This window comes from Coloeus monedula (genome assembly GCF_965178545.1).
Source record: "Coloeus monedula genome assembly, chromosome: 4".
Lineage (NCBI taxonomy): Eukaryota > Metazoa > Chordata > Aves > Passeriformes > Corvidae > Coloeus > Coloeus monedula.
In genome coordinates, this window is record NC_138784.1 from 10,900,334 (window position 1) to 10,925,898 (window position 25,565).

General features: G+C 41.4%; 1 protein-coding gene across 1 annotated transcript in view; it reads right to left on the reverse strand.

The window, feature by feature from the left end:
* Positions 1-25,565, reverse strand: part of LOC309572709 (potassium voltage-gated channel subfamily KQT member 1-like) — a gene marked incomplete at both ends in the record, with an annotated part of 421,148 nt that overhangs the window by 187,218 nt on the left and 208,365 nt on the right. Inside the window, 2 exons of the mRNA XM_082281146.1 lie at positions 735-829; positions 4,382-4,457. Coding sequence (XP_082137272.1) covers positions 735-829; positions 4,382-4,457 — 171 coding nt within the window. The remainder of the gene's footprint in view (positions 1-734; positions 830-4,381; positions 4,458-25,565) is intronic.

Below are 25,565 nucleotides of genomic sequence, written 5' to 3' on the forward strand. Positions count from 1 at the left end.
TTCAAGTTGTAACTAAAACATAGTTCTCCCATGTCCTATGTAATCTAATAACAAAGACTATACAAACAGAATGACTTCTTAATAACATTTGCAACTATTCCTAGAGCCTCATGCAGGCGGATTTAATATCTATATATGTTGACACAGTAGATTCCATTCAATAGGATTTTTTTTTTCATTTCATTTAGGGGCTGGGGGAGTTCATTCTGATGTCCCTGTCCACAGCATTAATTTGTAAAGAGAAAAGCACTTTGTGCTGAAACAGAAGAGAATAGTTTTGTGGCAAAATATTTCAGCTGCAAGCCCCAAACTTGGAGAAAGCGTGTGCATGGAGGAATGCGGGCAGGGAAAAGTTCCAGACAGTGCAGCACAGGCAAACCAGATTTCTCTCAGTTGTGGAAAACCACAGAATGGAAACAGAAAGGTAAATCATTATTTGAAAAGTTTTCCTTTTCTAAGAAGAGGACAGAAAAGCTTGGATCACACTATAAACTTCACAGCATGCACCTTAATTTCTTTTAATTCCACTTGGAGAAAAAGGAGAGGAGAATAAAGGATAATTGTAAACTTGGTCATGAAAAGGGTTAAAAATGGCTCCAAGTTAAATCCTCCAGATATTGTGCTCCCTGTTGTGCTTGCAATTTTGGACAATTACTGTTCATTAAGTACACATCTCTCCTAAAGCCAGCTGGCACTAGAGAAATCAGATATTTCATGAGGTGGACAGGGCCTACCTTCTTTGAAGTTCTTTTATGCGAACCATCATGTTGAGGTGTCCTTGGGAGTACTGCTCAATCACGTCACGGACATCATACGGCTTCTGAGCTTGCTGGGAAAGGAGGCAGGCAGCACATTGAAAGGTGAGTATTGGTCAAACTGGATTTTTATTTCAGTCAGGCATTCATTCTGTTTTTTTATCTTCCAGAGCTTATTTGCCTGCCATTTTGCAACAGTTGTCGTAATGAATAAAAAGTATGCAGCCGTTGTGGGAGTGAATGAATATTTGTTGTGGAGATGGAGCCAAATGCTTCCCATTACTGCCAGTTAGAGTCATGTCTTCATGTTACTCCATACTGAGCAAAATATTAGCCCTTCCCAGTGTATTTGGGAAACATGAACCCAGGATGGGTAATTTATCTGGGACTCTCATGTGCGGTATCTCCTGGCTCATTCCAAAGCCATCTGTTAATCATAATGTCGGGGGACTGAACCCCAGGGATTGGCCCAACTCAGAACACTTGGACCCAGAATCAAATGTCTCTTAAGACCAAAGATGTCTGGTGACAGAAATATTGCTGCTTGAGGAACAGGGAGGACAGATGCTCTGCATAAGTCAGGGGACTGCCACACGTGGGTTTTGTTTGTGCTCCTTTGTCTTTCATGATACCTTCGAGATCAGAAAAAAAAGGTGCAATTCAACTAAAAAAGGACAGATAAAAAATGCAAGAGAGTGAAAAAACTGCCACCTGCCCAGCTTTATTCCCATCCTAAGGAGAACCCAGATGCTTCTGCCAAGCTTTGGTTTCTTGCTGCAACTACTGTGGCTGAATTTTGAAACAGGTCTAGTGAATTTGCATAAAGTGATATGGTTATAAAAGGTGCAGCACGGTGAAATTTTAGCAAGTAAAATCAATGTGTCTGCGGAGGTTTAAACACAAATCACGGCCTTTTGGAAAGACCAGCATTTTGAGAACCCTTATGGTAAATGTGGGGCAAGATGTCTCCCTTTTTGGCTCTGAATCAAGAAAAGAAGGGGGGGACAAAAAAGCAAAGGTGAACTGCAAATCTAGTAATTGGGAATTACTGAAAACAGCTCATTAGTCATCTTGTTGTCTGTTTGCACTCTGTCACAGCCTCAGCCAGAGCCATTAGCATGCACCACTGCACACATGCATTGAACACCTACAGTATGTGCTGGAGTCATGCTTGGAAGGCAGCCACACGATCCTAGAAATTTCAAATGAAAGCATGGAACTGGAATGGAAACAAATCCTGTGAAATAACTGAGGAAGCGAGAGCTCTTCGTGACAAAATGCCTCCCCTACACTCAGCACTTACCTGCACCAACACCTCCAGAAGAGTTGTGGCTTTGGAGGTGTGTGTGTGCATTTGAGTGCATTTGGGAGCAGAGGCTTTGTGGGGGAGGGAGGGTTCGGCTTTCAGTTTATCGTTTGGTTTTTGGGGTTTTTTCCCCCTTCCCCAGCTCCACATTTTGCAGACGCTGACACATCAGTATTTCTGGCCAGAAAAGCAGCCTATTGTCTTCACCCCGAGAAGCAGTGCCAGTATCACTCTTTAGATGGACTAGTGGGGGGTGCCTGGAGAGCATTTTGGCTAAATCCTGTATCCTTTCCTTTGGACACTCTCTATTAAACACCATGCATGGCGCAGAGCCCGGATGTGCTGGGGAGTCTTCCCCTCCCCTCTCCCCCATGGGCTAGTATGCGCATAATTAATTCTACTCATTCCCAGTGAAATTTCTTTACCCCCTCAAAAGAATTCCTCTGTCTGTTATCCATTTCACCAAACCATCAGCTCCGAATCCTGTAGCTGCAAAGTGCTGGACACTGCAATCTGTCTGAGTCCTCTCTGAAGCTGAGTAAAAATATCCCTCAAGCTTTCACCATTCTTCCCTCCTATTTTTCCATAAAGCTTTGGATCTGGGCATCTTACGCCCTGCCAAACTTTGGCACAATCCCCTGCCATGTTTTTATTAGGAAATGCTAGAACGATACAACTGAAGCCAGGAGATAAATGGGCTTCCAGGGAGGTGTGGTAAATGCAGAACTTGAACAACTCCTTCAACTTTCATTCTGCTCATAATCCCAAATCCTGGCCACTTGAGCTCAGTATTCCACAGTCAGCATGCAAAACTAAATAATATTACCCAGCTTTGAACTCCCAAAATCTAATTAGCATGTGGAGTCCTATAAACTGTATTTCATGGCCCCAAGAAAGGAAGAAAAAAAAGATTATTCCTTCTTCTTCTTTTTCCCTGTCACTGACTCACAGAATTCTCTTCATAGATTGATGAAATTCAGTTTTTAAGGTTTGGCATGACTGCTACGGCCTGACAGCTCCAGAACATTAGGTCTCTGGGGGTTTGAAATATCCTAATTTTTAACCTAACTCATTTATAAACTGATTTTATTTTCCAGAACTGGTGTCTCTATTTTCTTTTACTATTTTTTTTTTTAAATTTCCCATTGTGTTTATCTCTCTGGTATATTTACAATATAATCCTGCTCTCCCATTTTTTGCTGAGTTTAACAAACTGACTTCTCCTAGACTTCTTTCAAAAGGTAGGGTTATCTGAAGATACATGTCTGCATGGGATTAGGAAATATATAAGCTATTCTGTTTGCCCTAATTCAGAGTCTTCTGAGTGCTGGGAGCTTATCTCAGACTTCTATCCCTTGCATTTAAGTGCTCAGCTCTAATCAAACTTGCCTTAAATGTAAGTTTTTGATTTATTTTTTTAAAACCTCTTCAAAAGGATTATGAAAGGCTATTAACTTGCAGTGGATCCTCTTGGACAAAAAAGCATGAACCTTAAGATAGAAATAACGAGGGCTTTGAAAATCAGTCCAGAAGTTAATTTTTCATTTCCATAGCATTTCTAGCCCATGGATGATGAGAACGATGATATCAGGATCACATTCCATTCAAGTTTTATCATAAGAAGTTTCACTAAACAGGCAAAATGAAACAGTATTTTCAATGCTGCACATTTAGTTTGAGCACTTTTTAACCTGATTGAGAAAATTAACTGAACACTTCATAAAGACAGCAAATTTCCAGAAGGCAGATGCTCCACAATTTTATAAAATATGGCCTGTGAGGTCCCTTTCTGGGAAATACATTTGGAAATGTGGGCCACACCTGTGAAAGCAACTTTGCACCCATAGTACTCATCAGTGAGGCCTATTGATCTGTCAGCCATACATAGCATGAGACTGAACATTCCCTAATTGATCAGATGATTGATAACACTCTTGTTATGTTCAGCATTTTTGCAGACACCCTTACAGAGGTGTTTTGACCTCAACAGCAGGCTTTTCTTCAGTTCTGCTAGTGCATGGGTAAGTATTGGTGAGTATAGTAAACACATAGAACCCCAAAACACAAGTGCAGTAAGAAAAGAGAAGTAAAAAATAACGATGCTGACTCCACAAAGTCAGGGGTTTGTGTCACACTACACCCATGGATCATTGATAATTTTGCCCACATCATTAAAAAATCCACAAAAGGTGTGAGACCAAGAACTTGACCAATACTTTTGACCTACTACACCACATTCACCAAGACAAGTCCACTCTGAGAGCACCTGCAATGTCAGGCAAGCTCACGAGCTGCACTTGTGATTAATCCTCCTGCTTACCTGAAATTTTCTTCTGGCCACAAAATACTGCATTCTCCTGATGACTTTCACAGCTGTTCTGTGTGCTTCAGTCAGTCTGCCAAGGAACACAAACACAGACACACATCAGCTGGGGGAGGCCAGGAAGGAGGAAAAATGTCTTAATGGAAGATGTTGACTCCAAGCACCAAAATCTACAACTACGTTTTATCTTTACAATGCAAAACTGCAGCGTAGCATGCTGTGTGTGCATTAATGCTTTGTTCTGCTGCTTTGCCTTCCTGCAAATTGTGGTTCTGAGTACTCAAAACTGATAAGTGAGACAATGAAAGCAGGTGTACAAAGATAATTCATGTGGAGGGGATTAGACAGGATTACTGTCAATGCACACAACTGGCATCAGTTTGAAGAATGAGAAACGTTTTTTAGAACCATGAGTACATTCCTTATTTTGCATTTCTTGAGTGTTTGCCCATGAGCTCTATTGCACAGAAATTAAGTCCTTTAAAAAGTACTTTGAGCTCACTAAGAAGGAAAGAAAAATCAAAGTGTCACATCCTAAAAAAAAGTAAATTAAAATGAACACCACACACCCTCTCAGCACATGTGGGTGTGCATGTCCGTACAGGTATTCAAACACAGAACTGGACATTTTTAAACTCAGCTGTATCATTTCACCCAGAGGATCCTGCATTTACAGAACATTAATTGTGCCACTTGGATGGCATTTAATGACCACACCTCTTCTTTACAGTGAATTTTGGCAGGGTAGGGAGGAAGCAGGAACATGGTAATTATAAGAATGAGTATTTTCTTTAAGGACTGACTCCTTCCCCATGGACTCCTTTATTCACTCAAAATGAGTGAACTAAAGAAAACAAAATTTTCTTTCCAAGGAAGCTGCATTGTTGGGAAATCTATGTTCTATATGGACATCATCCTTGGCATGTGATGATAACCCTGACAAAACTTTCCAGCAAGATTCTTAAGTCTCCTGAAAACACAATCTGCTGCTTCTTCCCAGTGTGTCTGGCTGGGAAAAAGGAAGTATTGGCTTGACCACCTACTTGGGTGCCACAGTTTAGAGACAAAGTCTAAAAAGTGGAAAGGTTACAGTGGGTTATTTCAAAGTGAAGGAAATAAAGGCTAAACAAGCCAGAACTGTGTTTTAAGAATTAGCAAAATTATTCATTTTTATAATTATTCTTTGGGAAAAATAGTGCTTGTCACAGAATCATAGGATATGCTGAGTTGGAAGAAACCCATCAGGATCACTGAGTCCACCTCCTGGCCCTGTACCCCAACAATCCCATCCTGTGCCTGAGAGCTTTTGCTTGAGTGAGATACCACAGCCACAGGCTTTTAAAATAAGATTCCAGTAGCTTTTTCTTGCTCTTTCTATGTCAGGTCCCAGAAGAATATTAAATGCATGCACAAACAGGTGTCTGTCCTACCTATACACTCATATTTCATCTATCTGTGTATATCCATGCACATACCCATATAAATACACTCACACATGCAAACACACAGAGACAAGGCAGGGTGAGCACGACTAAAGAGCCACCTTTGCTGCACACCATCAGCAGCACTGCTGAGGAGGAACCTTTACATTCATGTAAGCCCATCAAAGGGATTTCAGAAATGCCACTGATGGGCTACCAGTAGTTTAGCCTGCAGGACCTTTATTATGGTGAAAGAAAAAGCTCTCAGCTTGACATTCAGGGCCCCAGCTGAGCTCCTGTGGCTGCTGACTAGAACAGAGGCGACACTGGTTGCAAATGGCACAGACTTGATAGAGAGGTCTTTGTCAGCCCTTACAACTATGGGTTTTTTTTGTTTTTTTTTTTTTTAATTACCAGAAAAGAATCACAATTTAAGGTTTAGGGGTTAGCCTACCTCCCCAGTTAAGATAAAGACTTGTTAAGATAAAGCAGTTAAGATAAAAACTTGAAATCATTCCCTAGAAATAAATGATGTGAGACTTCATATATATACTTGAGGGATTTTTTATTAGGCTGATCCACATGAGACGGCCCAGTCACTGTTTAAACAAGCTTAAATAGACAAGCTTAAAGAAGTCAGAGATGGAACCAAACCAAGGCTGTACTTTCCTCCTAATTCCCCTCCTTCTGCAGAAATCGGGGCTACAGAACTTTTTACAGTTTGTTATCAAGCTAAAATGTTCAAAACCATGAGACTGAACTCTTGGAACTTGATGTACAGTTGAACAGGCCTCATTTTCAGAGAGAAAAGTCATTAATTTGTGAAATACAGCTAAGAAGGTCACCCAACTATCATTCCAAAGCACTTGATATCATCATGTTCCAATTGGCAAAACTCACACCAATCTCTTTAGGAGCAAATTCTGAAATAAAAGTGACTGCTCAGATTTGATGGTCACTAGTGTTAAACTAGGAGTCAGAAATGTGTGAAACCTGACTTTGATGGAAAAATAGCGTGAAAAGGTGCAAATCCATAGAGTGAGACACGTGAATAAGTCATCCTAATTGCCCCAAAAAATCCCCAGGGAGCACAGCAGCTCCAGGTGATAGAGAGCAGCTCCAGATGAGATAAATTCCTGCTCTGTACAGCAAGCACAGCTATCCTCCTGATGGGGTTTTGGGGCAGTGTGGCCATGGTCCTAAACATTTTTTGAGATTTTAGCTGATTTTCATAGGTTTTCGACCGCTAATGTCCATAATGGATAATTACAGCTACAACTGACCAGGTTACATTTATCCCTGGATGTAACCCAACATATTTACCCTGCTAAACCTTCTATTTTATCCCAATCCCCCTGGATTAGGCAAAACTCTTTCAGCCTTGAAGGTGTCAGTCTGTCACGTTCCAGAAACATCCACCAGGAGAGAGCTAAAGGACAGAGATGCTCTAGGCCCCGCTTTGGTAATTCTCAGTAGGAGCACAGCACCACTTCTGGATCTTCTGGATATTTTGGGATATGCAGCTGATGAGACAACAGCCTGAGGGGGGTGTGATGGACACCACACTTGCACAGTCTTTCCATGTGGCATTTTCTAGGGACATGAGACAGAAAGGACAGATCTGCACAGGGACTGTGGTTTCTGCATCCCTCGGGGGTGAGGGTTTAACTCCTTTCATAGCTTGGCTCCCAAACAGCAGGCCCTGAGCACTTGCTCTGAGCAGGAACAGGGGTGGGTGGGTGCCAAACAGAGCAGCCAAACTCTCCTGCCTCTGTGCACCAGAGGGCAGTGGCACGCACACACGCACACACACACACACACACACACACACGGAGATGCTTTCCAGCACTTCAAAAAATTTAATTATTTTAAAAAATTTACCCAGAAACGCAAGCTTAAGCTCTAGACCTCGGAAGGATGGAGTCCACCACACTGAGGTGGGGTGGGTGGTAAGTATTGGGAAGATTGTTTTGTCTGTATGTTATGCTCAAAGGAATAGAATTAGAGTTTTATTGACACACGGTTAAATGCTTTTCCATCTTTTAACCTAAACAACAGGAAATAAGGTTTTGTCAAAACCCTCCCCTAAAATGCTTTCTAAAGGAGAACAAAATGACATTTGAACAGAAGTGATCTGGCTTTGGGAAAGTTATGAGCACATAAATTAATAATTGAAGCTTGCAACATCTGTAACTATAATGGATACCACGAAATGTCTACTAAAATAACATATCCTTGGATCCATAAATGGTACTGACATCATCTCTAACTGTGTCTTCAATAGGACCCAAGCCTATTGAAGCCAAGCAGCATGAGTTCCTTACCTCTCTGCTCACGGGTTTCTCAGCAGGATGCTCAATTTTAAAAGGGCTCAAACCTATCCTTAATTACAACGAGTCGTTCCTAGTTTGGCTCCTGGGCCGTCACTGTGGTAGGGCAGGGAGGAAGGGGAGCGGGTGGTGGTCCTGAATCATGGATGTTCACACAGTCCCTGCCCTGGTGGGATGCTCAGAATCACTTGGCAGCTACCCTGGAAGGGCTGGGGAAGGGGACCCCTCTTGGCTGGCTCAGCCTCCCCTCTGCAGGTTCTGGCTGTGCCTGTGTGGGTGCAGAGCCTGTTGGGACAGCTGCGTGCCCAAGTGCCACTGCAGCCTGGGTTTGCTCCTCTGCTCTGGGCTCAGGCAGCACTGAACGGCATCACTTTCAGCTAAAACACTTGGATGCATTCAAGACTGGTTTTTTTTTCTTTTTTTAACTGCAGGAAGGTGGTAGCTTAAGCCAAAGAAGCCAAACATTTTCTTTTTTGTTGAAAATAATTGAACCAGAGGAGGAAATAGAGATGATGACATCCAAAGCAACTGCAGAAACTATCCCACAGGGATGTTTTTATAACCTTTCTTTGATATAGCATTCTGTCTGTTAAAAGCTGGTGTTGGCCAGTTCAGATGTACTCTTTTTCTTCTTCTGTACGGAGCCTGATAACTTCCAGCTTAATGTGCTTTGGAGCAGTCAGGGGATATTTGAAGCAAAAAAGAGATACCTAAATGAACCCTAAAGCCAGGCAGAGTTACAACTACTGCAGGCCACGCTGAGGCACAGCTCAAGTCTCCAGACAAGCCTGTTATCAGTGGGATGCACTTTTCAGTCCAGCAGCATTTTTTTAATTGTTAGAGTTGACTTGGGTGTAGGGATCGGGGACGGACTTTGCCCAGGCTGTGCTGCAGGGTGGCTGCAGATAGGGGAATGTGCATTCCAGACTGGTTTTCCTGATGTTTATTCAGGTGTCATGAATTAGAGGAGTTATTCAGTGTAACATCATGAGCTGTGGAAAATAAAGGCCACTTCAGTAAGGTCAATTATAGCTCTCTGTGCCAGTTTGCCAAACAGGTTTGAGGATACACGCTCACAGTGCCTGGGTTACTGCTGAGCTTCATTCATTTGTCAGGTTCTGGTTGCTTAGAGAAAACACATACAGAGTCACACTAACTCTGGTTTAATACCAGTCCCTGGATGATGTGGTAACTCCTCCCCAGAGTAACATACAGCATCATCTGCTCCAGAGTTGTCCACTTGGCATTAGTTTCTAAGCCAGCACAAACAGGGACTAGATCAATGATGGCAAGTGAAATGTACAGAAGTTATTTGAGAACTCAGCCCTCCATCTGCCTTTTTGTTTTCCCATCACATTTGATTAAGATTATTTGCTTTCCAGCTCTGTTTCTGGGAAGAACACTGATTCCTAGTCCGAACTTTAATTTCTTTCCATGTACAATTGTCTCAAATGGACTGATATTTTATTAGGTAAAATTTAAAGGAAATCTTATTTACACTGAAAGCAAAGGACAAGAAGGGTGGGAAAAGAGAAACCAGAAAGAAGATAAAATTAGAGAGCTTCTCACAGGCAGATGCAGCTGTTGGTCCACAAGAAGTCACACACACAGTGTGGACCTTCTCTTGCTGGAGAAAAGTGGTGGAGAGACATGGTTCTCATCACAAGGGAAAGGAGCTTATGTAATGTGGTTTTAAAACTGAGCGAAGCTGCAATGTCCAAATTTTAAAAAAATCACCTTCCCTATAAATGAAAATATTATTGCCTTCAGCTAAGCCAAGCCAGACAAAATGCCTTGAGCCTTTTAAACCACATGAGTTAAGAGAAGGTCGCAGCTTGAGTCTGACATGCAAACACCTGGAACTGTCAGGCGATGATTCTGGTTCCAGAGCTCATCCTAAGCCAGGAGCAGCAGAGAAGTACAACATAAATATAATATGAGAGGTTTCCAGTCTTGTAACATTTCATCAAAGCCTTGTAAAGAACAGATACTTCTGGAGCATTTCCACCACTTACACCATGGAAATTAAATAAGATGCTATTTGCACTGAAACCTGAGGGAACGTTTCAGAAAGTGTTGGCACAACTTTACTTTTCCCTTTATTCCTATCACAACTCCACCTTAAACCTACCTCATCTCTATTCTAATCATATCCTTACCTGAACCTTTTCAAGCCTGTGTTTGGCTCAAAGCTACAAATAAATTAGGATTGGCTCCTCTCAAAGCAGCCTGGAGGCCTATTTGGCTTCATCACACTCTGTTGACAGCCTCAGTTTGTGAAGGAATGCTGCAGACTCTGCAAATCTCTCCTTTGCAGGTACAGTCCCAGGTAGGAAAGAGTACAGAAGTGAGAGAGTACAGAGAGCAGAGTTTGTGAGGGGCTGCTTTCTGGGATCTGGTTATTTTGCTGAAGATTTTGTGGCATTTTCTGTCTTCACCCACCCACCCATCCCACACACACTGCTGCCTCTGAATTCGTTCCAGAACACAGCTGCCTCTACTTCTACCTGCCCCTCTAACCTGACCTTCCCTGAAGTGAATGGGAAAGAAAGCAGATTTCCTACAGCAGGGAATTTAGGGGCAGGGAAGACAGTACAGGGACAGGACAACAGCTCTGAGGGAAACTGCCAGAAGAGGAAGAACTAGGACATCATTTAGAGGGAACAACAGGCCAGCCAATATATTGGCGTAGGAAGCACCACTGGGAGAAGCAGCAGCACAGGGTGTCCAGGAGCAGAATAAAGTTAGTAAAAAGCGCCTGAAAATGATCAGAGGTGGATGTAACCTGCTCACTGAATGTGATTTCATGAAGAAGAAAAGCCCTGAACTTGGAGTTGTTTTTCTCAATCACAGACAGTTGGAGTTTTCAGTTACAAGTTTGTTCTGTAATATTACAAAGTGGGTTTATTGAGAAAGTGGGAGAAAAGCACTGTGTTAGTCCCCTGCTAATTAAAATGCATAATTAAAATGAGTAATTAAGCTTACTACAGAATGCTCTTGTGTCTGGGAGCCCAACTGCCCTTGAACAACAACTCATCTGCTGAACTGTCTCTGAGAACTAAAGTAGCCATTGGATATTGTGGTTACATCTTCCCTCTATTTTTTGTTGGCAGCAAAATAAAAGTTCCTGGTCTCTTTTCTGCCATTTTATTTCTTCCATTCTTTCTGCAATGTCAGAACAAACAAGATGATGTCATAGGGATGTCTTTTCAGTGTGGAAGTGAAAACACAGAAAGATTTTCTTTTTTCTTTTCTAAGCAAACAGCTTCTAGAAATTGCCACAATAACTTCCTGTGTTAGCGCTGACCATCACTACTGCTAGTCCCAGGATAGGTGAAATGCTCCTGTCTCCATGCCAGTTCTCATTTGCTTAGAAACTCCCTCAAGCCACAAACCCCTTCTTGGGATGTGGACAGATAATGACACATTTTTATCCCACATATTACAACACTCACTAATCCTAACAGCTACGTATTTGTTTTTAACTTCTCCCTGCTCAAAATTTGGTCTTCATGAATTCATCTTTTAAAAAACACCTCCAGACCATCTAGCTGGTAAAAGACACTGCAGAGACAGCCATCACCAAGCCCAAACAACTTCCCAGAGACGCCTTTCTGGAATCTGAATAGCCTTCCCATCTGTGCAGCACAGGAATGGGACAGCCTTCTTCCACAGGTTCTGGTTTGCTCACTAAAAAAATGCCACAACCAAAATTAATGAACTTTAAGACTTCATTTTCCTCTTCACTGTATTCAGCATTTATGGGAACAACGTGGTGTTGTTAATATACACCAATGACTAAGCGCTGTATTTATGCCTCAATGATTTTCTGTCATGAGAATATAATGCCTGGCAAAGACTGATTCTCTGAAATACCAGTTTGTTTGGGGTCATTAATCTTAATTCCTATCTTGCCTGAATAGGAACTGGATAACAGTCAAGTCAGGGAATAGTTCTGAGAGTTAAAACTTCAATGGCTTTTGGGCTGCCCAAGGCTTTACATTTCTTTTAAAAAATACGTAATTAATTAATCTGCACCAAGTACTAGGGAGAGACCCTGTGGAATTAAGGAAAATGCTCCTTGTGGCTTTAAAAAACAAAAAACAGTGGCTTTTGGCAGGATCTTTCCTTAGTAGTTCTCGTGATTTAGTAGTTGCAGCAGGGCTATGGAAACACAACTCCTGCGTTCTTGAACTGATTGATTTAACTGGCCTCTGTGTTTCTGGGCGATCTTGTTCAAGTTCTTTTACCTGGCTGTGCTCTAGTTTATATGTCTATAAAATAGGTGTAAAACCTGCCTAAGTCATGGAGGTGTCACGGGGATTTTAAGGCATTTAGCAGTCCCAAATGAAGTTGTATTTTATTTATAGAATGACTCAGCAGAAAAAGAAAGAAAAAGAGTAATGACAACATGTTTATCCCTTAATGGTGATGAGAAGCAAGGGATACTGCTCTGCAGGCTTGGGATAAACTGCCATGTCACTGACCCCTGAGCAGAGGCTGTTTTCCAAAGCATTCTCCCCTCTCCACCTTCCCTCTCCTCCTCTTCTGAGCACCTGAGTAATCCCTGTAGGAATTAGTTCCCTGTTCACCAGATACTCAGCAATGCAAGACACCCGCAGCATCTGAAGCCAAACAGGACCATTAGATCATAAATGCGACCTGCTCAACAGTGCAGGGGATTGCATTTCACACAGCTGCCCTTGCCCTGAGCCAAAAACCTTGTGTAGGACTAAAGTAACTTTCCAGAAAGGCATCTGGCCTTGATAGAAAGACCTTTATATACTGTTAAAAAGTGCCTTATTTTTTATTTAAATTTGTCAGTATTCAGCTTCTAGGCTCCTCTCTCCAACTGGAGTAGCAGAGCAGTTTTAGCCTTTTCCAGCCCTGTCTTTATTCCAGGCACCTTCAGGGGTGCCAGATGCACTGCCCATGGCCTGGCAGGGAGACCCAGCCCTGGTGTAGGGAAGAGAGAGTACAGTACTGCTCTCTGTGGAATTGCAAGGGGAGACTGAAATCCTACAACTTTTTTTTTCATTATATTTCTGCCTGTGGTTTAAATCATGCTACCAGTAATTTCAGAGATTCATAATAGAAATGCTTAGACTGGTTAGAATGGAGAATGAATAGGAAGGTCTGTGTGTGGAAGTGTTAGAAAGGAGAACAAAAAGCCCTGTGAGGATGGCAGGTGCTAGACCATGAACATTACAGTACAATTACGAACAGCTTTGGAAAATACCCAATTCAGGAACACAAAGGAACAGGCTCAGTCTGGAACTGAAAAAAGGCCACTAAGAGGTAATGGTAGGACAATACAGAACAGGGCTGGACTCTTAAGACATGCTGGTAAGGAGACAGAGTGGAGGAAACAAATTCTAATCATTCCCAGAGCTGGCAAAGAACAGAGGAAATAAAAGATTCTGGTCACTGTCAGCTCCCAAAGGCAAAAATGGTTTGGTGGCACCTGGGATCCTGAGGAGATCCCAGCATGAAGATTCAGTAGAGCATTACATGGACTTCCACACAACGGCACGAAATCCTGAGCATGCTACCTGGATGCAGATGTATTTGTGAGTAGCTGGTTATGGGATGTGAATCACTGAAACTTGCCACCTTCAAAGAAAATGACCTTGCCCTCCACTAATGTTTTGTATCGAACCTTGGGACACAACAACCAGTTCATACCAGCAGAAAAGACCCTTGAAAACTGGTTCTCAAGCTGATCTCCTATTTGATCACCTGCAAATTCACCTTTTAAGGGTCTTCTCAAACCCACAGATATTCTCACAAGGTCCTTGCAAATTTCCATCACAACCCATTTTGAGCTCCAACGCCAGTTTCTACAAACCCATGTGCCAAGAAAGGATAGTGCTTTGCCACTGGAGGAACTGCCATTTCAAAACCAGACAAAAAAATCACGTATCTTTAGAAAAAAAAAAATTTAGTGTGCATGAACTCTTTTGCAGACAACAGTGATCATACTCATAGAACCTCACAGGGAACTTTACGTGACCACAGACACGTATTATTTTTCCACTCTGTATTTCATGTAAGAACATGCATAAAAATCCTACAGGTCTCACTTGCCTAATACTGAAAATATGCAGCACTTATCAATAGTTTACTACAGAAATAAATATCTTCCTAAGAGCTGCAAGCATCACTTGTGAAAATAATCACTGAAACCAGAAGTTTTGCTGAGCTACTTATTTCAAGAGATTTCAGTTGCTCATTGAGAAACTGCTTTCTGTTCAAGGGTTGTGCATTTTTTCTGTACTTTCAGGAAAAGATGCTATCTCTTGGTGTTTTTATTTTTCTGGCAGACCTTCAGCTCAGCCAGTGGATGAACAGAAGGAAAGTGTTCATATACCGATTGCTTGTGTCTTGCTATTAAAGAACAGGAAAAATTCTGTTTTCAATGTAAGTGAGGAAATCTGTGCCTTCATGCTCTGGGGAATTCTGATTTTCCTGTCTTTGTTTCCATCCTAACACAAAGGAAAAATACTTTAAAAGTCATTATGAAACAAAAGATTCTGAAAGCATTTGAGCCTGAAATGATAATATGCTTCAATTTGCCCTCCTCCATTTTAAATACACTTTTGATTTCAAAAAAGAAATGTTTTATGCTCATATAAAATAAATATACTTTTTCTGGTTTATGCCCTTTCTCCTCCCTGTAACTGGGACTCTTCCCTGCAGACATATTCTACACTGCATCATCTGGTGCAGAATGAAGACCACATGTCTCAGAGAAGATGTAAACTGGTTTATGGGATACTATAAAAGAATGGCATATCCATTCTATGAATCCCATGAAACAGCAAATCATCCTGGGAAGACTCAGTTCAAATATTGGAACGGACTTTGACAATTTTCCACTAATAACAGTGTCCTGAATTCTGCCTGCATTGAGTGAGTTTTGTTTTCACTCCTTCTGTTACAAAATGAAATTAATAAAACTTCCTCTGCCCATCAAAGTTTTCTTATGGAAAAACTCAATTTTAAAGTGGTCTTTTTCCTCCCCTTTGAAGGATCATCAGCTCTTTGTCCACCGAAAGTTATTAGCAAACGAAAATCTGATTGGAGCAAAAGATAGCCATTTACTATTGAGTGCACATGAGGTGATCTAATTAACAGGACAATGGCTATTAGTGCTTCAAAGTCTCAACCTTTTGGGTTTTGATTTTTTTGTGTGTGTTTTGTTTGGGTTTTTTTAATTGGGCCTTGAGGATGCCAGTACTGCAATCAAAAGTGTTTCTAAATAATTATGCACTCATTTAGGTGGCTAAGCACCTGAACTGCTGTAATTAGAACACTTGATACAAACAATTAATTATGTTAGCACTGCTGAAGGCTGTTTTAAGATTTAGATACAGAAATATGTTCAAACAAAGAAAACCCCAAAAACAAGGGGACCTTTATTTCATTTGACACATGTCCACTGATCGTTCTCTGAACAGCAGTCTGAGAACTCCCCTTGGAAGCCCTGTAAGAATGACATAAAAACTGGGAATGATGCTATCAAGAGTCCCACTGAAATGGAATTATTTTTTTTATCCAAGGAACCAGACATATAGACATTGCCTCAAATCAGCTTTATCTTCTCCTTGAGCAACTAGCTTTAATCTGGATCTGAAGGAACTTACTGCAGAGATGAGGCAGCAGCTCAAGTATTCACATACTCAAGCCCCAAATTTCAGTGCTCCAAAATGTGAAATAGGTCATGACCATTTGTCCATTTGGAGCTGAAATAAGAACATGCTTCTTCTCCTCTAATTCAATTCTCTTACACAGAAGTTTCCCAGCATTCTGCTGTCCTCCAACAAGTCCTCCCAGCACTGAGCTGGCTTGATAATGAATTACAGGTGTAGTTTTCTAAAAGTTCACAAACCTATAAACTTCAACCCCATTCCAAAGGAGCTTGACACAATTTATCTTTCTGCTTGGCTATTATGCAAAAAGAAACTATGCAAAATCTCAGGTTTGGCATGGATTCGAAACAAAACCACTTGAAAGGCTGCAATTTAAAGTGAATTTTCTTTGACAATTTCAGTTTGCCCAAACCTGAAACTCAAAGCAAACCTCAGGGCAGAAGTGCAAACCAGAATAGATAGAAATCAACAGACATTTACACAACACTCCATGAATCAAAGGTACCTAACTTCACATGACATCAAGCAGAGGCTGACAAACCAGGAATCAGACAGGAACATTTTTGAACATGATCTACTTCACATTTAACAAAATAATTCATCTCTCCTATTATCAGTCTTCTCATAATCTCAAGTTTTAAACTCTTCTCCTAACCTTAAAATTCCTATTATTATCACTTCAATCTTTCTCAAATTTTCAAGCCTCATGCTGTGAGAACTACAGGGGAAATAAAGCCATCTTATTCTACCCAAACACATCTTTAAATGTGTTCTCTGTAGAATAATCACCTGTGTCTGATGAACTGCTGAACCAGTTGAGTCTGAGTGATAGCTGATAATTTCCCTGAATTATAAAGTGTACAAAATGTCACAAATATAATCAAGATAATTGATAATGGACACTTAAAACTATGAAGACTCTTGAAAATGCACAGGAAGTTTTAAAAAATACATTATCTCTGTGTGTTGCTTTTCAGATACCTCATGGTGTGTTTTGAAAACGCAGTTTCCATTCCTGGCAGCCGTAAAGTTAAACCCTGAACGTGTTTACACACCTCTCCTACACCTTCCAAAATAGCCCTGTAATGGAAGTACCTAGGGAATGGGGAACTAGTTGACTTTCCAAATGACTGAGGAAAAATACTTGCATAGGCCAAGATCTGTTCAGAATTAATGAAGGGCTTGATTCTGCAAACCCACATCCAAGTAATTCTGTACATGAGTTATTTCCCTGAGCACAGAGGCTGTGAAGAGGTATCAAACTGTATTCAAAATTAAAGTCTGCAACATGGCAGCCTGATTAAGCAATTAAAAGTGATATTGAGGCAGTGTTCTTCAGTTATTCATCCTATGTCTGCATGATTTTATTATGTATTTTCATATCGTTCACAAGAAAATTGGGCATTTTGGAGACAGACACATATGTGTATAAAACTCCACATTTAATGCACTTCCATGAGTTAAGCTCTTTGGTAACCTTCAGAAAATAATTAAACTTGCATTAAAGTATATGCAAAGTTGTAGGTTGTGAGCATAAATATGGATAAATACAAACTTGATTTATAAGCTCAAAATAATCTCTCAAGAGTGATTTAGCCATAATTTTAATAGCATGAAAATGACTAATTTAAGGTCAGGAGTAATTTAGTTTTGACTGACTTGGCAATCCTTTGTTCTCTGGGTCATGTAAGTGTTGAGTAAATTATAAACCTGTAATTCTATCCTGAGGTCAAGGGACTTCAGAATTGATTTGATATATTGGTCTCCTGGAAAGTTCTTCCAAGGCCAGTACCCCCTAAACTGTGTTTATGAGTTGACTGCATTAATAACTGATAGAGTCATATAATATTAGCAGAGGTGAAATTAACCCTTAAAAAGAAGAGTATGTTGAAATGTAGGATTTTTCAATGAGAGACAGGAAAACCAGATATATCTGTGAGAAGTCAAGTTTCTACAGAGTACTGAAAAAAACCCAAAACAAACATGATTGAAAAAAGGTGTAGACGTTTGACTTCAGGAACAAAATCAGACTGACTGATCTCATGAACATTACCTGGGAAAATCCTGCATTTGTGAAGCAAAACAATTACATATCTATCTTATTAGGGGCAAAAATAAATAAGCCATCAACTACTCTGACAGATTATGCCAGAAGCATAAATACATCAAAAAAAAGAGCAACTGCTGGTTTAATGCAGGCTTTGCTGTATCCCATAACACTTGCTATTGAAAATCTGAGATGGGATGTAAAGTGAGATGTTTTCCATTCAAGAATTTAAGTGTGCATTATAGCAGCACTTCTTAATTTTGAACCTTTCAGTGTTTCCAAATGAAAGCCATCGCACTGCTAAAGAAATTCACTGTAAAGCCCAGACAAAGAGCCTGGACTATTCTTTCATCATCAGGCAAACATTAAAGTTAATGGTCCTCAAAGTGTTTAGGGTTATTTCATTTGCCTGATGTCACAGTCCTGAACTTATTAGTAAGAGGTGTATTCAGATTACTCTGTTCAGTTCTGATTTAAAAGAAACTCAACAGTAATCACAATCTGAAATCTTGAAATCCTTAAGAATAACCTGGTGTTAACCTTGAGCACTCCTGTGAAAAATCAGAATTAGGCTCCCCCCACCTCCAAGACTGTAGATTTCATATGAATATGAATATCTCCTGTTAGCTATGAATGTTTCTCCTGGACAGTCCTTGGATATCTCCTTCCACTGCTTTCAAATTCCTAGCAAGAGCACTAAATTCACTTTCACTGTATAAAAATCCAACAGTTGGTTAGATTAATGAGCAATAAACACACACCCAAGATAAAGAAATATCAGCATCGAATTAAAATTGCCCAGGCTCTTCCCACAATGGGTTACAGCATTTGATCTGGTCACACAGTAAGAATCACTCTGAAAAGAGGCATTATAATGCTGACACTACTTCAGGCCCTTCCCAGGTCCTGTCCTTGGTCCCAGAGAGCAGAGCTCAGAGCCTGCCCCTCCTCTTCACCTCACGAGAAGCTGGAACTGCGCTGTCTCCCCTCAGTCTCCTCCAGCTGAACAGAGCAAGTGTCCTCAGCTGCTCCTCACACGCTTCCCCTCAAGGCCCTTCACCATGCTGGTGCCCTCCTTTGGACACTCTCTAATGGCTTTATGTCTTTCTCACATTGTGGCACCCAAAACTTCACACAGTATTCGAGGTGAGGCTGCCCCAGCCCAGAGCAGAGCAGGACATTCCCTCCCTGGCCTGGCCAGCCATGCTGGGCCTGGTGCCCCCAGGACAGGGATGTCCCTCCTGGCTCCAGGGCACTGCTGCCTCATGTCCAACTGGCCATCGACCAGGACCCCCAGGTCCCTTTCCCTGGCACTGCTTTCCAGCCTCTCATTCCCAGTCTGTCTGTACATCCAGGGGTGCCCCATCCCAGGTGGAGAATCCAGCACTGTCCCTTTTGAACTTCACATGGTTGGTGATTGCCCAGTCCCGTCATTTGTGGAGGTCTCTCTGCAGGGCCCCCCTGCCATCGAGGGAGTTGACAGCTCCTCCCAGTTTAGTGTCATCAGAAAACTGATTTAGTATTCCCTAGGGTGCTGTGTCCAGGTCATTAATGAGGATGTTGAAGAGCCCAACACTGATGATGGAGCCCTGCAGAACCCCAGTAGTGACCAGTGCCAGCATGGTGTCACCCCAGTCACTGTCACCCTTTAAGCCCAACCTATGAGCCTGTTGCTCACCCATCATGTAACAGTTATCCAGCTGTGCACTGGACAGTTTGTCCGGAAGAATCCTGTGAGAAACAGCATCAAAAGCTTTGCTGAAGTCCAAAAAGATTCATCTCCTGGCTTTCCTGGATCAGCCAGATGGGTTATCCTATCACAGAAGGAAATCAGGTTTGATAAGCAGAACTTTGCCTCATGAAGCCATACTGGCTGTGACCAATGACTGTGATGTGGTCCAGGTGTTTTTCAATACCTGACAGAATAATCTGTTCCGTGATTTTCCCAGGCACTGAAGTGAGACTGATGCAGCTCTGTGAATTGGCTCATGATGGGCAGAGCAGGGAGGGGAGGGATGTGCAGCAGGAGCAGGACCCGGACCCGCCCATCAGTCATGGAGAGCTTTGTGTTGGCTCAGCCTCAGCCTGACTTGCTCCTTCAGCTCAGTGACTCCACGTGCTACAACAGGCATTTGACAGCTTGTGAAAAAATAGGTGAAGCCTGGCAGGTTTGAGAACCAAGTGCTGTAACTGCATCTGGCAGGGGAGGAGGGCAAATTAGCAGTGAAAACAGCCCGTGCTGATTTGAGAACGCGGGCACTTGAACTGGCTGGCTGTGAGCTCGCTTACATAAGTATTATTTACATTATATGCAAGGTAGAACTCATCTCCTTATGCTGAGCTCAGGGCACTGGCACATTCCTTGCCAAGGGTCAGAGGGAGTTTAGCTCAGGTTTAGGCTTTAACAACATCAGCAGAAGGGTGAGGGCTTGAAGCAAGGACTCAAATCTGGGTTTAACTTGCATTACAAACTTCTCTCCAAATACTCTGTGAGTAGCAACCTCTGACTGTTCACTGTGAAAAGGAGTAAATTTGAATGGATGATGTGTGGGACAGAAGATTTAGTGACTAAAGGCTGCCCTCTGTAACACACAGAGTTCCTACAGTTGCAGTCACTGTTTTGTTTTCTAATCTCCATCAAAAGCGTCTTCTTAATTCTATATTTGAGTTTCTTGGTGTATCAGTACTACAAAATAAAATCTCAGTTTGCAAATATTTATCAGCTGTATTTTAAATACAAGCCATTTTCTGGGAGATTCTGTAAGAAACTTCCCTCCACCCTCATTTTAGATAATATATACTGTATGGAGGGTATATGCTGTATTGTGTATTTTCTATAAAAAACATTACATTTTTAACTTCCTTGAGACCGTGTATATAAATATTTGTACATGAAATTATAACATAGGCTTTGAAATTTATGCCATAAATTTCTGTTAATGTTCTAAAAATATTTGTTCAGGCAAATGAAATTGCAGTAAAATATTTTACTACAGATCAGTCAAAGGTTCTCAAAACTTTATCTTCCTAAAAAACAATCTTTCAAGCTATAAAACAGAGTTCCATTTTAGATATCAAAAAGGCAAATTTAACCAGCTTGATTTGATTAATACCAAGCAGTTTAACATTTTTGAAAACACTGAGAACTAAGGTGAAATTAAGTCAACTTGTAAGCATTTTCTCTTATTACATATATGTTTTAATTTTGTTTTCTAGAAACTTATACTGTTAGAGGCAAATGGCAGTGGATAGGGGATTACAGGCATATTTTCTACTGCAATTAGCACTTACGAGAGCTGGATGTGTTGCCCAGCACACAAAGCTCCAAGTATACAAATTGTTAATAAATCTGACTCCTCACAAGCCAGAAAATTAATGCTGCATTCAGAACGATGTGTGGTCCCAGATATACGTCTGAACATGCTCCTTGGGGTGTCCCAACACCTCAGTCAGGAGCTCAGCTCCACCTGGACACTCCCAGTGGGTTTTACCACCCACAGTGGAAGCTCCTGGGCAGTGAGGGAGAGCCCTGTTCTGCCCCACCATTTCTGCTCACACAAAAGTCCCTTTAATGGCAGCAGCTTTCCCTCAGACAGGTTCCAAACAGCCCCCAAATCACAGGCACAGCATCAAGAGTTTTCCTGCGTGTCTTCATGGAAAGCTGTTTCCCCTTCTCTCAATCCCCACCCAAAGACCACCGTCAGGTGAGCTGGAGTTCCCAGGAGCTCACAGCTTTCCCACAAGCTCAGCAGAGCTGCAGACACCTCTGAGCCCACCTCACACCTCACCCCCAGCATTCCGGCCAAGCCCAGCTCCTGTGGGAGAGGCTCCTCACCGCACTCTGCGGCCTCTGCTCGCCGCCCGGCTCACGCTGCCTGGCCCCGACCACCTGCAAATGGCAGCAGCCAAAGCTTGTTCCCTGCGCTGCCTTCTCTGCAGGAATCCCACACCTCCGGATGCCAACACCCCTCGGGGTGCCCGTGCTGCACACACCGAGCAGCTGCCCAGCGCCGAGGGGCTGTTTCAGGTGATGGGTGCCAAGGGAACAGCACAGAGAGATTCATGGGCTGTGGGCACAGACTCAGCTTTAGGAATTTACACCAGCAAGTTTTAATCCCCATGAATCTTTTAGATGTGCCCAAATACTTCTTCCCCTTGCGGCATTAATGTGTTGCCCAGCAGATGGAAATACTTTTTCTTCCTCTCATTCACATGTCAGCAGCAAGCAGCAGCTCCTTGGGCTTGTGTCAATTTTACAATTTTTTCTTTTTTTACGGGGGAAAGGGCATATTTTTGTTCTTCTTTTCAGATTTAACACAATTTTCTTGTAGTTCATGTCTCACCTCTAAAGACAGCAGTCTTATGGTCATCTCAGATGTTGTTCAAAACAAAAGAAACAACACCAGTAGTCACACCCAGATCTCTAAAACCAGATCTCTACATAAAGTTTGCTGTTTTCCATTGCAATGGATTCTGGTAAGACAGGACAGAAGAAGAATTTGTTATATAACAGTATGTATGTGTATCTCCTTTGGTGCTGGCCCACAGGACAGTTTTGCAACTAAAGTTTTGAATCAAGGATAGGATGGCACTGTGTCATTACTGCTCAGGTATATTTTTGTTTTTTGAACAACAGCAAATGCATTCCAGAAATAAAAATCGTTGATAAAATTTTAAAAAAATAATGTCAGGGTGGCAGCATCAACCAAGAAAGTTTAGGAAATGCCATATGTTAGGTTCCTTCACAAACTCAGTTGAAACCTCTATGCATTAGCATTATATTAGGATTGCTGGAGTCTTCAAAATGAGTGAAAATATATTCAGATATTATCTTCTGCACTATACTCAGCAGAGAATGGAGACAGTTTGCAGTACAATGTATTCATTACTACAGTCTCCTTTACCTGACTTATCTTGACCTTTGCAATAAAGTTCAGGTGACTGCAGTTTTTATGTGGGCTTTTTGTTTCGTTTGGGTTATTTGTTTTGGGGTTTTTTAATGTAAAGAAAGTACCATGCAGTAAAAATAGCACCCCAGTAAGGAAGCTTCAGTTCTTGTATTCATTTAAAATCTGTGTCACTGCACAAACATTAAAATAATCCTAAACCAAACAGACAGCCCATGCTTACAGCTAAAGAAAGGTGGTGGAGAAATTAAGTGCCTGGGTTGAACTAACAGAGGTGAGAGACTGAAACACCTGAAGATGGACTGGCCATGTAATTCAGCCACTAACCAGCTTCAGCTGTGAAAGAAGAACTGAGGCCACCACAGGTGTGCCTTTCTTCACACATGATAGCAGACTGCAGAGTCAGCAACACGAAATTGAAAACTTTGTTTGTCAAAGGTCTGAACTAAAGTGCACACAACCAATTCTGTGTAGGAGGAATTTGTTCCAAATTGGAAGTTAGGCTAGGCTTAGATGTCTGTGCAGCTTTCCTAGTGATATTGGCTACTGTGCATTCCTCAGAGGCCTTACTTTTGTCCAATAAGCCGATTGCAAACTCTGTGAAGAACTAAAGAAGTCGCAATGAACAGATGACACAATGTCCCACTATATAAAAATCCCAAAAGCATTGAACAAAAAACTTAGTACAAAAGCTTTCTATTCATGTAACATAACTGTAGATGTTTTTTACACCTGGAAAATCAGAAAGCTCAAATCAGTGTTCACAGAGAAACCTGATTTTAGTTTTTTGGCATTTTTTTAAACATACTTGTGCTCATAGTTTGCAAACTGCCTAACAGAGGTGGCTTTGTGTCAGAAATGTAGAATACAAACTTTTAACTCAGACATTAACTCAGATCCACTGCAGCAAATCAGGATGGGAGATAGACACAAAAGCTAAAAGTTTAATGAAAAAATGCAACAAAACAACAAAACCCTACTGCTGAAACTTCTGACTTTTGTGCCTTTGACTTCATGACCATAAGGTTTCACTGGAAGAGTGTTTGCATTGAATATATTTTCTTTGCATTCTTTTTGGAGATGGATTCACATGAGAATTGTGTCTTTGTTTCCTGGGATTTCATCTGCTGCCACTGCTTGTTGCTCACCTGAAGCCATAACCCTCTGTGTGAGCCTTTCACAAATGGCTCTTGTGGACACAATTCAGGGCTTCAGGTGAGGAACAGTTACAAGAGTAAGATTAACTCTTCAGATGAAAAGGTCTCCTTTTCATTCAAACCTCCTTGATAATAAAAAATGAGAGAGAGTGAGAAAAAAATAAAAGAGGGAACAGAATACATAGCAGTGACAGAAGTGTTCCTAAAGAAAAAGTTGCTCTGAACTTTTTCTTCAGAAGAGTTCCTGCCTACATGGGAAGGGTATTGGGTTGACAGAATGGGTAACATGAACTCCCTCAGAATTAGATGATGTTCTGCCAAAGCTATAAAAAAAGTGTGAGAATGAAGTGGCTTAGTCACCACTAAAATCACAATCATACACTCATCCAGGTTGGAAGAGCAGTTCGATTCCTTGTTAGCTCAGGGCTAATGTCATAGTAAGGTCAGGTTGCTCAGGTTTTGAGAACCTTTGGTACAGAATCTCCAGTTACGAGGTAATAATAACCCCAGAGGCCCATCAGGCTGGCAAGATGTATTCCAATATCACATAAAGGAACTGGGATCAGCTTTGTGGCATGATAATCACCAGCACACTACACAGAAATACAAGTAAGGACAACACTACAATTGCAAATGTTTAAGAAAATTTCAATCACCACATGAGAGGTTTATGGAAAGGATTTTGTAAGGGCAGCAGAAAGACCAGCTTCTTTCCCAAAAACTACCAATGAACTGTTGCATGACCTCAGGCGAAATCACTTCAGTGCTCCATCCTTCTGCTTCCCTCCCCACTGGGTCTATTTAGACTGGGAGTGCTTTGGGACAGGGACTGTCTCTCCCTGTCTATTTACACAGTGTCTCGCACAGCCAGCCCCTGATCCTGCACGGACCTACAGCTGTTACTGCATTACAGAAAAATAACTACAGTGACAAGGAAGATGGAACCAAATTAGGCAAATGCGAGAGGGATTAAATTTACTCGTGAGAAGCTTTGCTGGGTTTTTTGTTGAAGAGTTTATTATGACAGCAGATTTTAATGCACAGTTAGAGCAGGCAAAACCAGCAATGAAAGCACTTGGAGGGGAAGAGCTGCACACACTGAAGGCTAAAGATCAGCTTTGGGTCTCTTAATGGAACCTACAGTTAATCTGTTAGAGCTGATTTTTGTTGCATGCGATATAGCACGTTTTCATTTCCCTATTTTCAAAATGGGAAGATGTTTAAATGATTTTAGAGACAGAAAACAGGTTAACAGTGATTGTGCTTGTTAGTGAAATTTCACCCAGTTGTCCCTCATAATGATACCAGTAACTTGTTTCATATTCTTATCTTCAAAGATATCCTCTTTATTTTCCAATTTTCAATGAGACAGCTGTAATGACTTTTCAGGATTACCCTGAATTTCTTTCAAATTCATTTCAATCCTGTGTGAACCACCCATTTCTGAAGTCCATGAGAATATTACTGTAGACTCCAGCAGAATTTTTAGCTCTTTCCAAGAAATGCTTCTAAGAAGAAGGAAGAATATACCAATGCCTGATGAATCATTCATTTTTTTTTTTTCATGTCAAGGAAAAAAGCAGTCTCAGGAGGAGGTAGCAGATAGTAAGCAAATAGATTAAGCAGCCTTGTTAGAAACATTTTTACTTTCTTCCTAAAATACACTT